At 49.5% G+C, this 14,390-nt stretch overlaps 1 protein-coding gene across 4 annotated transcripts in view; it reads right to left on the bottom strand.

The window, feature by feature from the left end:
• Nucleotides 1–14,390, bottom strand: part of BMPR2 (bone morphogenetic protein receptor type 2) — a 546,503-nt gene that overhangs the window by 105,122 nt on the left and 426,991 nt on the right. For all 4 annotated transcript variants that reach the window (XM_078680234.1, XM_078680236.1, XM_078680235.1 and 1 more), the window contains exon 7: nucleotides 198–312. In XM_078680234.1, coding sequence (XP_078536360.1) covers nucleotides 198–312 — 115 coding nt within the window. The remainder of the gene's footprint in view (nucleotides 1–197; nucleotides 313–14,390) is intronic.

Below are 14,390 nucleotides of genomic sequence, written 5' to 3'. Positions count from 1 at the left end.
GGCTCGTCCACCAGTGACTCAAAAGTAAGATCCCGACCCTCCTGTACCAGTACAGGCAAGGTCCTGAATCCTACCAAATACACCATAATATCTCCTGCGTCATTTGAAAAAGTACTGTACATAGGGCTGGGAAGTGGGAGCGGACAAGTCTGCTCTTCAACGTGCATAGATTTGAGATTTATCATGCCTCGTCTTACCTCCCCGCAATAACTCTGTGTGCAGGTATGCCAGCCCCCTGGTAACAGAATGGGCCAATCGGCAAGAGCTCACCCAGTCGTTCGTCTGTACACTTAGGTACTTGCACAAGGAACCCTGTGGAGAAAAAAAACGTCATCATTTTAAAATGCGTTCAAACCATTCACATTATAACAAATTGACATGAAAATGAATTAGCAAAACAATGCCGAAAATGAAATTCAACACTACGTAAATACTGGTTATAGTGTTCCTATGATACGCAAAATATGCCTAGAGTTTATTTTTGCCTCGACACTTTCCATAAAAAGGGAGGGGCTAATAGAAAAACCCAACATTAAAACTCCCACAAAACTCACAGCTTAAAATGTTGCTGTATCGTAGAATTTAGAGCGCTTCAATGCTTATACGCCGTTTGTCAAAAGTAAATTGACTTGATGGCGCAGTTATGGTTAAGTGAAAAACTTTTTCAAATCAGAACCAGGATCGTTTACTGTCTTTATTGTAACTCTCATTACTGACTGGCATAACCAGCTATCACACCTAATTCATATGCTTCGAACATAGGGGCAGATGTATCATCCTTTTTTTTTTCGCAAGCACTAAGATTTGCAAAATAGCACCGTTTGCGACAAAAAAACGGGATTTGGAATGTATCATGCAAAAAGCCTCGCAATATTAAGGAAGCGCACATTTTGCGATTCCTTAATATTGCGAGGATTTTAAGAAATGGCAAATTGCGATTTCTTAATTGAAATGTATTAAGCATTTCAGTTTTGCGATTGTAGTTGGTGGTAATTGGCGAATTCTTTTCAAAATGCACTTTTTTAAAATTCTAAAGGTGCCATATGACGCTCATACATATGCGCCATATGCGCGCACATGTCAAATTCAGGGGTGCAGCAGGGTGTCCTTAAGACACCCTTGAAATTATTCTCAATTTGCGATTAGCAAATTGCAAATCGCAAATTGAGACTCATTTCACATTCATTCCTATGGGCTCCTGGCCCATAGAAATGAATGGGAAATTATTCCTTAATTGCGATTAGCAATTTGCTAATCGCAATTAAGGAATTTTAAGAAATCGCTAAAAAAATAGCGAATTTCTACATACATACCATTTTGCACTTCTCAAATAGCGATTCCTTAAAAATCGCTATTTGAGAATCGCAAAATGGTATCTTGATACATCTGCCCCATAATCTCTTCGTGTCTCACCCAAATAGAATGTGTCAGGACGCCATCAGGAATGAGGAATCCTCCAAAATGAATATGCTACTTACCAGTATGCATCTGTTCTTGGCATGTAGGGCTGCTAACATTTATATCTAGTGCATAGATCGCCGCCTAGTGTTGGGTCCGGATGATTGCACATTGTTGTCCTGGAAGAGTCTTCGAAGTATCACGAGATAGGTGGCTCCTCCCCTGGACTACAGTGCGCATGGGCATCGACTCCATCCCCAGATTGTTTTTAGCCATTGTGGCAGAGATGGAGTGAAATAGCGTAAAGGATGTCCATGCTAATGATGAATGCAAGAGTATCTGCAGCCGCTACGGGCACCGGGGAGGAGGGCGGGCGATATGAATGTTAGCAGCCCTACATGCCAAGAACAGATGCATACTGGTAAGTAGCATATTCAGTTCGAGGCATGGGGGCTGCTAAATTCATATCTAGTGCATAGAATACATAGCAGTCCCTCCATTAACGGCGGCTGCCCGTGCCAGCTGCAGAAGTCTGAAAGAGTGTCTTGAGAACAGCCTGTCCCACAGCTGCTTGCTGTTTGGAATGCACATCGACACAGTAATGTTTGGTAAATGTGTGTGGTGTAGACCATGTGGCTGCTCTACAAATGTCTTCCAAAGGAATGTTCCCCAGGAAAGCCATGGAGGCCCCCAACTTGCGTGTGGAGTGCGCCCTTGGGGGTATTGTTAAAGTACGCTTAGCCTTTTGATAACAGATTTGAATGCACTTAACAATCCATCTGGCTATTCCAGCTTTGGAAATGGGGTTGCCTTTGTGCTGTGCTGAGAAGGCAACAAAAAGTTGTTGTGTTTTCCTAAAGTGTTGTGTTCTGTCAATGTAGTACATCAACGCTCTCCTAACGTCCAATGTATGAAGCATTCTTTCCGCTACTGTTTGTGGGTTTTGGAAGAATGCGGGCAGGTCAATAGTTTGGTTGATATGAAACTGTGACACCACCTTAGGAAGGAATTTGGGGTTAGTGCGGAGCACTACCCTGTTGGAATGTATTTGGATGAATGGCTCTTTGATTGTGAGCGCTTGCAGCTCACTAACACGTCTGAGCGATGTAATAGCAATGAGAAAAGCCACTTTCCATGTTAGAAATTGAATTTCGCAGGAGTGCAGTGGCTCGAAAGGTGGGCCCATCAGCCTAGTGAGGACCACATTGAGGTTCCACACTGGAGCAGGTGGTGTTCTTGGAGGAATGACTCGCTTCAGTCCCTCTAGGAAGGCTTTAATGGCAGGCACCCTGAAAACAGAGAGATGCTGCCTATTCTGGAGATAAGCCGCTATGGCGGATAAATGTATCCGAATGGAAGCGTACGCTAGATTGCATTTGTAAAGATGTAACAAATAGCAGATGATGTTAGGAATGGATGCATCTAGCGGGTTGATGTTGTGGTTTGTACAGTAAATGACAAACCGCTTCCATTTTGCCGCATAGCAAGCTCTGGTAGTGGGCTTTCGTGCCTCCCGGATGATGTCCATGCATTCTGGAGGCAGGTTGAGGTAGCCAAATTCTAAGACCTCAGGAGCCAGATCGCCAGATTGAGCTGTTGCGGATCCGGATGCTGAATGTCGCCATGGTTCTGCGTCAAGAGCCTGGATGTGAGATGCAGCCTTTGAAGCGGTACCACGGACAGTTCTAGAAACGTGGCGTACCATGGTTGGCGTGCCCATGTTGGAGCAACTAGGATGAGAGTCATCGAGTGTTGCTTTAGCTTTCTTGCCACCAGCGGAATGAGAGGCGCTGGGGGAAAAGCGTACGCAAATTTGCCGGACCAGTTCATCCATATCGCATTCCCTTGCGATTCCGGGTGAGGGAACCTGGCGGCAAAGCTTTGGCATTTTGCGTTTTCCCTTGTGGCAAACAGGTCTATCTCCGGATGACCCCACTGCTGGAAGTACGGGTGGAGTACTGATGGATGTATCTCCCACTCGTGCATTTGATGGCTGTATCTGCTGAGTAGATCCGCCATCTGATTGTCCTTGCCCGGGAGGTGTTCCGCCATGAGGAAAATGTTCCTCTGAATGGCCCACTTCCACATGCTCTGAGCCAGATGAGACAGCTGTGGCGAGTGAGTACCCCCCTGCTTTTGGATGTAGTACATTGCTGTCATGTTGTCCGTCCGGATCAACACGACTTTGTTGCACAGATGTACTTTGAAGGATTTTAGCGGCATGAAGATTGCCATCAATTCCAGGTAGTTGATGTGCAACTTCTGTTGCTGAGTGGACCACAGTCCCTGCACAGTGTAGTGGAGCACGTGAGCTCCCCACCCTTGGAGAGATGCGTCCGTTGTTAGGATAATCTGTGGCACTGGCTCTTGGAACGGTCGTCCCTTGCAAAGGTTGTGTGGATTCCACCAATGCAGAGAGTTGTATGCCCGACCGGTCACCAACACTAGGTCTGTCAGTTGTCCTTGAGCCTGTGTCCACTGATTTGCCAAGCATTCTTGGAGCGGACGCATGTGCAACCTCGCGTGCGGGACTATGAAGATGCAGGAGGCCATCATGCCTATCAACTTCATGAACACTCTCGCTGGTAGGGAGTGTTGCGGTCTGAACCTCTGGATCAGCCATTGAACGTTGTTGATCCTGACTGGGTTTGGCTGAGCCATAGCAGTCAGGGTGTTTATCGTCGCGCCCAGATACTGGCGCACATGGGCTGGTTGAAGGTGCGACTTTGGGTAGTTTAGCGAGAACCCCAGACTGTGAAGGAGGTGAATAGCATTTTCACCCTCTGAGGCGGAAAGCCGGAGGGTCACTCTCAGCCGAGTATTGACGCTGAGAGTTGGTCCCGGGGAGGCGAGGGCAGGACAGCGGCCATATTGGGTCGGGCTGCGCCGTGACGCGCTCCAGATTTCTTTAAAAAGGGCTCACTTCCTGGAAACAGGTTAGCATTTTCACCCTCTCAGGCGGAAAGCCGGAGGTTCTTACGCTTTTCCTGTCTTGATTGCTAGCAACGCTACGCTACGCTTGAAATAATAAGCATTTTATGTTCGTTTAAACTGGTGGGGTAATTTACCTCTCGCTTGATTTTAATAAGCGCTTGCACTTGTAATTGTCTCCTCACCTCCCTTTGCCGTCTGGGCCACTCTCAGCCGAGTATTGACGCTGAGAGTTGGTCCCGGGGAGGCGAGGGCAGGACAGCGGCCATATTAGGTCGGGCTGCGCCGTGACGCGCTCCAGATTTCTTTAAAAAGGGAAGGGCCTCTCCGCGTAAGCGGACGCGTTGCGGACGCGCCGGATGCCCGCCGGAGTCACGCCAGAGTCCAGCCCGTCTGCGCTAGGCCGGGCTCTGGCAAACTCTTCATCTGGTGAGCAACGCTATTATTTCTATCATGGTTCTTGCATACTCATTTGAGGAGTTATATGCGTTACGTGGTACTCCCAATAACAACGGTTCCATCTACCCTTTCCCCCCTCATAAGTTTCGCTGTCCTTGCTGTAACTTTTCATTGAAAACTCCTACCAAATGTAGATCTGTGCAATATCAAGGTAGACTAAATCTACAGGTCTGCTCCAGGACAGCTCCCCCACGTCCCCCGTTAAGTTTCTGGAGTATAAACTGCAGATCCCTGCCACAACATAGATACAATATCCATGACTTTCTTGTTGAACATCAACCTGATGCGATTTTCCTGACCGAGACTTGGCTCAGAGACTGCTCAGGTCCGGATATTGCAGACGCCATTCCCTCCAATTATGCTATTCTTCGCCAGGATAGAGTTTCTGGCAGGGGTGGTGGTATTGCAATCATCTACAAGATCATATATACTTGTAAATTGGTAGATGCAACCCAAAAAGACTGCGAATCAGCCCTATTCCAATTGTTTATAACCCCCCAATTTACGTTGTCAGGTTTATTGGTATACCGTCCCCCTGGGACAGCGAGTTCATGGATAACATCATTACCAGACCTCTTAGCTCCGGTAATGCTTAAAGCGTCAAATTTCACAATTTTAGGGGACCTAAATATACATTTAGATGATCACGAATGCCCTTATAGGAATCAGCTCCTCTCTACCCTGGAAGCTTTTAACCTTCAACTACATAACACAGGTCCGACACACTGCGCTGGGCATTTACTGGACCCAATCCTATCCAATCTGTCACTAGACTGCTCTCGTGAAGCTTTACAAATTGCTTGGTCCGACCACTCAGCTGTCCCTTTTTCCTTGGATATGGCTGAAACAGCAATAAGACCTGAGGTGGAAAGCCCGAGGCCAGTTCGGAATTGGGGGAAGGTCAACATACAAGAACTCAATAAACTTTTGATCAAAACCCTCCCGTGTACTGATGTACCAGTCGCTGCTCTCAATTGTGCCACTGAACTCTGGCTAACAAATGCTGTTAATCAGGCGCTACCAATGATATCAAAGTCCACAGTTTCACACCATCCTCCGGCCCCATGGTACTCGGAACAACTTAACAGCCTTCGCTCACAATATAAGACCTTAGAGCGTAAATGGAGAAAAGGCTACTCTCCTTCACGTAAAGTTATATACAAAGAAGCTTTAAAAAAGTACCACAACAGCTGCAAAACTGCTAAAGCAAATTACACTACAAAAACAGTGACTGATGCACAAAACTGTCCTAAGGTGTTATTCTCCGTCGTAAAAAAACTGACCGGTGTTAATTCCACTCCTCCTCCTCCGGCTCTTGATGCCGCTCAATGTCAGTCCTTAGCAGATTACTTTATAAACAAAGTTGATCTTATCTACGATCATTTTACCACACCTTCAGAGACTACTCCCACTGCCCCTGTTACGGTCCAGGAATTGGTGAATACCACCACCGATGCAGTAATTACTACTTGGCAGCCTTTAGATGCCACTTCTTTTGAGTCCTGCTTAAACAGTGTGCGATCAGGCTCCCCACGGGACGTTCTCCCGGCCAAAATATTAAAACAATTAGATCCCCTCACCCACCCTCTCCTTATTAAATTACTAAACGCTTCTCTGAGTGAGGCCCTGGTCCCCCAACCTTGGAAACACGCCATGGTGGTACCTTTACTAAATAAATCGGGTGCAGATTCTTCCAACCCTGCCAATTTTCGCCCGATATCTCTGCTGCCAATCTTCTCGAAGATACTGGAGAGACATATAAATTCCCAGCTTTCTAAACTGGTTGAAAACACTGCTTTCCTCCATCCTTCTCAGTCGGGTTTCCGGCCTAGGCACTCAACTGAGACAGCTCTCCTGGGGGTAACGGAGAGTCTGAGGCACGGTGTCGATCAAGGTAACACCATGGCGCTCATCCTGTTGGATTTGAGCGCAGCGTTCGACACCGTGTCATACTCCATCCTCATTGACTCTCTGAAATCTCTAGGTGTGGCAGGCCAGGCCTTGGCCTGGCTGGTGTCTTTCCTCAATGACCGAAGTTTTCAAGTGTTCTCCCCTAAAGCAGCTTCCACCATCTGTCCATCTACCCGCGGCGTGCCCCAAGGCTCAATCCTTAGCCCTTTATTGTTCAACATTTATGTTAAACCCTTGGCATCTATAGTTGAACAGGCTGGGCTTACCCTGTTTTCCTACGCTGATGACACCCAGATTGTCTTCTCCCTATCAGGGAGAGACGAGAACAACATCTCCGCACTCAAGTCGGGCCTCACTCTTGTGGCCGACTGGATGCGGAGAAACTGTCTCAAACTGAACGGGGAGAAGACCGAGGTGGTCATCTTGGGTCGGAATAAACATCTCTGGGGTCCTCGCCATTGGCCCATCGAACTGGGTAATGCGCCAATACCATCTACTGCAGTTCGTAACCTGGGTGTCATTATTGACGACAGGTTAACTATGAGACAACAGGCCACTAAGGTTGCGGCCTTTTGCTTTTCAACGCTGCGGTGGCTTCATAAGATTCTGTGGATGCTCCCCCTCTCCTCCCGCAGAACCGTAGTCCAGGCGCTTGTAACATCACGCCTGGACTATGGCAACATTCTCTACTTAGGCGCAGATAAAGCCACCTTACATGTGCTGCAGGTAGTACAAAATGCGGCGGCGCGCCTGTTAAAAAACATCCCTAGACGCACTTCAGCCAATACCGCCTTGCGTGACCTTCATTGGCTGAGCATCCCGGAACGCGTTAAATTCAAGGCACTCTGCTACATGTTCAAGGTTAAGCAGGGCAGCGCTCCTGCCTATATCCAAGGGCTGATAACACCCTACAGACCCCTACGCCACTAAGGTCATCGGACATGGGAAACTTCACTGTGCCAAGATGGAAGCTGACAAAAATGGGAGGCCGTTCCTTTTCTGTTCTGGGCCCCAAATATTGGAACTCCTTCCCACTGGCACTAAAATCAGAGACCAACCTACTCCGCTTCCGTAAGGCTCTGAAGACTTTGCTTTTTACTCAGCGTGGCCAATAGTCATTTGTGGCTTCAAGTCAGGTGATATACCCTCCTTCTTCTATAGTCTATCCCTAGCGCCGGGAAACCCATTGTGGGTAGCTGCGCGCGATATAAGCTTAAATAAATAAAATAAAATAGTGTGGGACATGTCCGCGGTGCACTGTTGTTCCGACTTTGCTTGAACAAGCCAGTCGTCTAGGTATGGGTAGACATGCATGTTCTGCCTCCTGAGGTGTGCCGCCACTGTCGCCAGACACTTCGTAAACACTCTGGGGGCAGTAGTCACCCCGAAGGGTAGGACTTTGAACTGAGAGTGCTTGTTTTGAATGGTGAACCTGAAGTACTGTCTGTGGGATGGGTGGAGTGGGATGTGGAAATAAGCATCCTTGAGGTCCAAGGTTGCTAGGAAATCCCCTTGGTTTAGCAGGGGAAGAATCTGTTGCAGTGTGAGCATGTGAAAGTGTTCTGACAGTATATACAGGTTGAGGGGGCGGAGATCCAGAATGGGTCTGAGGGATCCGTCCTTTTTTGGAATGAGGAAGTACAGGGAATAGACTCCTGTTCCTTCCTCCTCCACTGGTACGAGTTCGATTGCGCCTTTTTGCAGCATCGCCACAACTTCCTGCTGCAATAAGTGCAAGTGCTCTGCCGACATATGACGGTGTCTTGGGGGAATGTTGGGAGGAGTGGATGTTAACTCCAAACAATAACCGTACTGGATAAGTTTTCTCACCCACCTGTCCGTGGTGATGGACGTCCAGACTGGCAGGAACTGTTGGAGTCTTCCCCCGACAGGTGTTGGATGGTCGGGGGGCAGTGACAGAGAGTCACTGTTTGTTGGCGGCAGAGGAACAGGAGTTGTTGTTCCCTCTGCCCCTGCCCTTGGCACTGTTACCTCTGTAACCCCCTCTACCCTGCTTGGGGTACGAGGATTGTGCACCACCTTTTGTGAATTGTGTTTGTTGACCCAAGTGTCCTCTGGTAACACCACGTGCTCCTGAGCGACGAAAAGTGCTTCCCCTGAATTGTTGAGACTGAAGCGCCCCCATGGACTTAGCAGTCTCATTGTCTTTTTTAATCTTTTCAAGGGTGGTGTCGACATCTGGACCACACAGTCTGTCAGGATTGACGGGCTGGTTGAGTATTGTTGTTTGAATGTCGGGTTTAAATCCCGATATGCGAAGCCATGCTTGTCGCCTTAACATGACGCTAGTGTTAATTCCCCTAGCCGCTGTATCCGCCACATCAAGTGCACACTTTATTGCAGCGTTTGAGATGAGCTTTCCCTCTTGTATGAGCATTTCGGCTGCTTCTTTAAATTCATCAGGTAGGTGTTGAAGGAGCTGTTCTAGGGTGTCATAATGCGCCCTATCGTATCGTGCCAATAGTGCCTGTGTGTTTGCTATATGCCAGATATTGGCAGCCTGCGCAGCCACCCTTTTGACGGATGCCTCAAGCACTTTCGACTCCTTGTCAGGGGGAGGAGCTTCACCCGTTGTTTGGGAGTTTGCTATTTTGCGGGCATTGGCGACCACCAACGAATCCAGGGGCAACTGACCCCGAATATATGCAGGGTCCCCAGGTGCTGGCCTGTATTTCTTCTCGATACGTGGGTTCACCACTCTTGCCCTGGTAGGTTCCTTAAAGATCTCTGGGGCATGTTTAAGGACACCTTTGAGCATAGGAAGTATTTTAACTGTTCTTTCTGAAACAGAGAAAGTGTCAAACAAAAAATCTTCCTCCACCGGGTCAGCATGCATGTCCACATCATGATTTGCCGCTGCCCGCTCTATCAAAGCATTAAATGCTGCTGAATCCTCCGTTGGTGATGTACGTGCCCCAAAACCCTGTGGATCTTGTACCACCTGATGTCCACCATGGTCCCCAGTGTCGTCATATGAGTCCTGTTGAACATCAGGGTCATTGTCAACTGGGAAATTGTACTGGTCATCTTGGTCCTCATCCTCTCCTCCTGATTGGTTGGGGGAAGGTGATGGACTCCTTCTTGGTGTTGGGAGAATAGGTTCAACAAGGGCAGGAATGTCCTGTGTCGGCCTTTTCTTCTTTAATGGAATGACATAGGATTCCAGTGGTTGGGAAGTGATTTTTTCTCTTGTAGAGGGTCAATTTCCCCGTTTGGGCATCGATGTAATGCTCAGATTGGTCTTCTGAGGCTTGATGTCGATCCGAGTGGCTTTTTTGCGTTGAAGGTGCCGACGTGTCAGCGAGTTTCGGCACCGATCTGGGTGCAAATGCCTTCGGTGCCACCTTAGGTGGCAGAGTGTAGAGAAGCTTGGTCCAGGTCTTTGGAGGCGTGTCCACCGATGTCGGAGCCGACGGCGTGTGAGCCGTTGACGACAAAGTCTTCTCCCGAATACGTTTGAGGGAGTCGGTGACCTGCTTTGTAAAGGAAGCAGAGGGTTTTGTAACCGACGACCGATGTTCGGTAGTGTCGGAGTCCCTCGGTGTCGACGAGTATTCCGTTGACGAATCTTCGGCTCTAACGGGTCGCGTCTCCGTAGTAGCCTTTGGCACCGACGCCGTTGCCGCAGATCCGGCATCTTTGTGCCGATGCGTAGGGCCTCCGGTTTTCGGGTCGTGGCTTTTAGTCGACTTTGTTTCGACCGTGCGTTTACTTGTAGGCGCCGCAGTGGCGTCCGAAGGCGTGTCAACAGTCTTGGAAGTCCGCGCCGGAGCAACCGTGCTCGACACTGGATGGACGACCTGCTTAGAGGATGGTTCCTTGGGCACCTTTTGCGGCGCTGTCGACTCGACAGCCTTCTTCGACTTTTGTGGGCCGGAGGGCGACGGAGTCGATGAAGGAGCAGGCTTCGATATTTTTTGTTGGACGTCGGCCATTTTAGGTGTTGTTGAATCCGATGGTTTCGGTTTTGGTTGGATGTCGGCCATCTTTGGTGCCGTCGTATCCGAAAGTTTCGGTTTCGATACGTGCAATGGCGGCTCAGCTTGAGTGTCCGTGGCCGGGCCAGAAGGCGGGGCCGGGGATAGCGGTGCAGGGTCGTGGGTAAGGCCGAGTGGCGATCCCGTGACCTGAGCCTGAGTCATGTAGCTTTCGGGGCATAGCTCTTCCTCTGAGCTATCTTCCGCGGCCCCATAAACTTCTTCGTCGTCCCCTACCTCCTCGACGTATTCAAGGTCTTGAGCCTGTCCTTCGACGTGCTCTTCGGGATCGGCCAGGACCTCCGTCGACGGTGGTGAAATCTGAAGATGATGGCTAACCCCTTCGTCTGCGGGGTCGTCGAATATGTTGTCGGGTGTCGGAGTCGCTCGCTGGGCCTCGAGGCGCGCCGCGCGCCGATGCTTGAGCGTCTTCTTTGACCTGAACTTAGAGCAGGCCATGCAGTTTTCCTCGTTGTGGTCCGGCGAGAGGCATTTATTACAGACCGGATGCACGTCGATATGTGGATATTTGGATCCACAGACGCGGGCAGAACTTGAACGGACTCCGCTCCATGTTCAGCACGTCGGGGTCTTGCTGCGGCGAGAGGGCCTCGATGTCCGAAGAGTACCTCGACTCCACAGAATTCCGACTCAAAGAGCCGGACGATGCTCGAGACCGCACGCAAACAATACCGACGCAGGTAACGAAGGCCTTTTGGCCTTAAGAACAAATAGTTTCGGTTCCGACACGGAGACGTCAAAACCACATCCGAACCCAATGGCGGAAAAAAACAATCTGGGGATGGAGTCGATGCCCATGCGCACTGTAGTCCAGGGGAGGAGCCACCTATCTCGTGATACTTCGAAGACTCTTCCAGGACAACAATGTGCAATCATCCGGACCCAACACTAGGCGGCGATCTATGCACTAGATATGAATTTAGCAGCCCACATGCCTCGAACTTATGAACATTGAGCCTAAGGTAAAAGTCAAGTGGTCATTACAGTAGAAGAGGCCTAGAGGAGGACTTACTGATCACCACAAGAAAAATGTGATTTTCCTTCCTAATGCTTCTGTCCATTACAAGAGGCACTAGTAGCCTCAAAAAATTATCGCTGCTAGTCTTCCCCAGAATTTTGCGGTACGTTAAAAAATAAATCCTAAAATATCAAATAGAATCAATATTTGATATGTTCTGGGGTCACCTAAAGTTAAGCAGCGATAGCATCACAAAGTAACAAGCTATCTGTTGTAAACCTCATAACCAGAACATTACATTTGAATAGGAGTCAAATTAAAGGAAAAGTAAACTTGCATTGATTACTCCACATGGTTCTTAAAAAAACTAATTTAAATTAAACCTGCACACTTAAAACAAGAACTAGTGAATTATGGCCCTCTTTGGGGCGCTAGGTGGCGCACGAGCGGAATGGGCGCGAGTTCGTGAGGCTCCCGCCGTCCGGTAATTAATCCTGCAAATATCCTTAGAGTAAAACTGCCCTCGAGACTTTAATTAAGCCCACTTCAGTGCGCAGGGAGCTGGGGCCACGAGCGACGCTGAAATAACATCCCCTGGTACGCGGTGTAAAACATTTGCCTGCATTTGCGTGGCGACCACTGAAGCGGCGCGGAGCTGAGACCCGGAGGAGGGGGCTATGCTAGCGCCGTGGTCGCCACGAGGGAAGAAGGCAAGCCAGGTGCGCCCGCCTTACAAACACTGCTTGTGCCTGCCGGAGGAGGTGGACAGATGCGGCAGGGTGTATATGTGGCTATGGCACGGGGGTGACGGATCAGAACCTCTCCCAGCGCTCGACATTGCTGTGTGACCACACTGAGCTGTATGAGTGCTCCTACGCCTGGGACAAAATGGCGGTGGCTGTTGCGGACTGATGCCATTAGCCGTGCGGTGGGGATTATGAGAGGGGAGTGCTGGATGTGAAGCGCTTGGCGAGAGGCTGCCCCCGCCACTTGACAGTCGACAGATACATTGCGGAGCAGAGTTGTAACTTGCGGCTGGGGCCTGGCGCTGTTGCTGCTGTGAGGCTGACCGAGTGCAGACTGGAGCTTCTGCTTGTGGGTGCCGCAAGGAGCTGTATCGGCGCAAATTGGATACCAGAGCGCGTATCTATCATTGTGGTGCCAGGAGGGGAGGTACATCTTGTGCTGTCCAGCACCTGCGGGGACCGGCTGGTGGACCTGACAGAGGTTGGGACCTCCGAGCAGAGTGAACAATTTCAATTGGCTGCTGGTGCTCACGAGGACTGCATGCGTGGAATTGCCTTTGATGCCTTCCTTTAAAGTTTAAAGTTGCTACATCCTTCGACACTAGGTTTGTCCGGGAAGCTGCGGGTGTTGGTAGTTGCGGGGGAAGACTGCTTCGACATTGGAAACTACATTGGGCCTTGTGTATGAGCTAAGTAAGTGCTACGTCACAGTTGGAACTGCGTACTGGTACTTGTGTGGCACATTTACGTGTGGCTCATATAGTGGTATTGGGAGGCGCTCCTCTCGAACCTGACGCAGCATCATGGGCAGGTTGGACTCGCAACAACCACGTCTCACCTTTGAGGCCAAGAAAGGCGCGATACAGAAGGCCGCGGAGGCGGGGAATGGCGCGGCGGAGACAGACGCTGAACAAAGCGCTGGGCCTAGCGGTGAAATGCACAATTACTGGCGGAAATGCGACAAGGCTTTGCAACGATAGCCGACAAGGTGGATACATTAAACACTCGTATGGATGCCATCGCGTGAAAATTGGAGGGACATGATACACGGCTGAAAGAAGCGGAACACAGGATATCGGATGCAGAGGATGTTACGGAGCAATTGAAGACCGCGGTGACTCAAATGGACAAGTTAAAGAGAATAATTGACGCAAAGAATGAAGATATTGAAGCCCGCAGCCAGCGTAACAATGTACGAATTTTAGGTGTGCCCGGGAGTACCAATACAAGCCGACTGAAGGACTATGTCGAAAAAATGCTGGCTGCGGTGACTGATGTGAGCATGCTTTCCTCTCAGTTTATAGTGGAAAGGGCCCGTAGATACCTTGGCCCGAGAACCCTGCCTGGGAGCGTGCCCAGACCCATCAAAGCGGGCCTCCTTAATTATAGAGATAGAGATACGGTATTGAGGGTGGCGAGGGAGAAGAAACAGCTTGCCTATGAGGGTGTCTCCTTTACTATCTTCCCTGACTTCACGGCGCGGGTGCAAGAGGAAAGACAAAAGTTCAATAGCGTGAAACAGAAGCTGAGGCAAGTGCAGGTGGACTATGCCCTGTTATACCCGGCCCGTCTTTGGGTCACCTATCAGGGAACGCAAACTATCTACACGACGCCACAACCAGTAGAGGAATTCCTGAAGAAACTCAAGCGACGAAAGGCTGCAAATCCCGAACGAGATGATAGACTGGAGACGCACCTATCTGATGTGGAATGATATACCCTGGGATTGTTGATGCGCCTCAATGCGTGTCCCTTAAAGATTTACTGGGAGAGACCTGGTGTCTGCTTTCTTCATGTAGTACATCGCTGATTTCTTCCTATATGACGCTCTCCATGTAAGGTTATAGTGGGCTGTTGACTTGATATGTTGTAGATGGGCGGAACACGATGAACGAGATGAACCGGACACCCTTGCCGCCTAAGAGGGGACTAACCAGTGTAGTGGATCATTAGGTGCGAGGTTTCTAT

Source organism: Lissotriton helveticus, chromosome 3_1 (assembly GCF_964261635.1).
Source record: "Lissotriton helveticus chromosome 3_1, aLisHel1.1, whole genome shotgun sequence".
Taxonomy (NCBI): Eukaryota; Metazoa; Chordata; class Amphibia; order Caudata; family Salamandridae; genus Lissotriton; species Lissotriton helveticus.
Note: the sequence above shows the minus strand (reverse complement) of the source record. Positions and strands in the feature narration are given on the sequence as shown.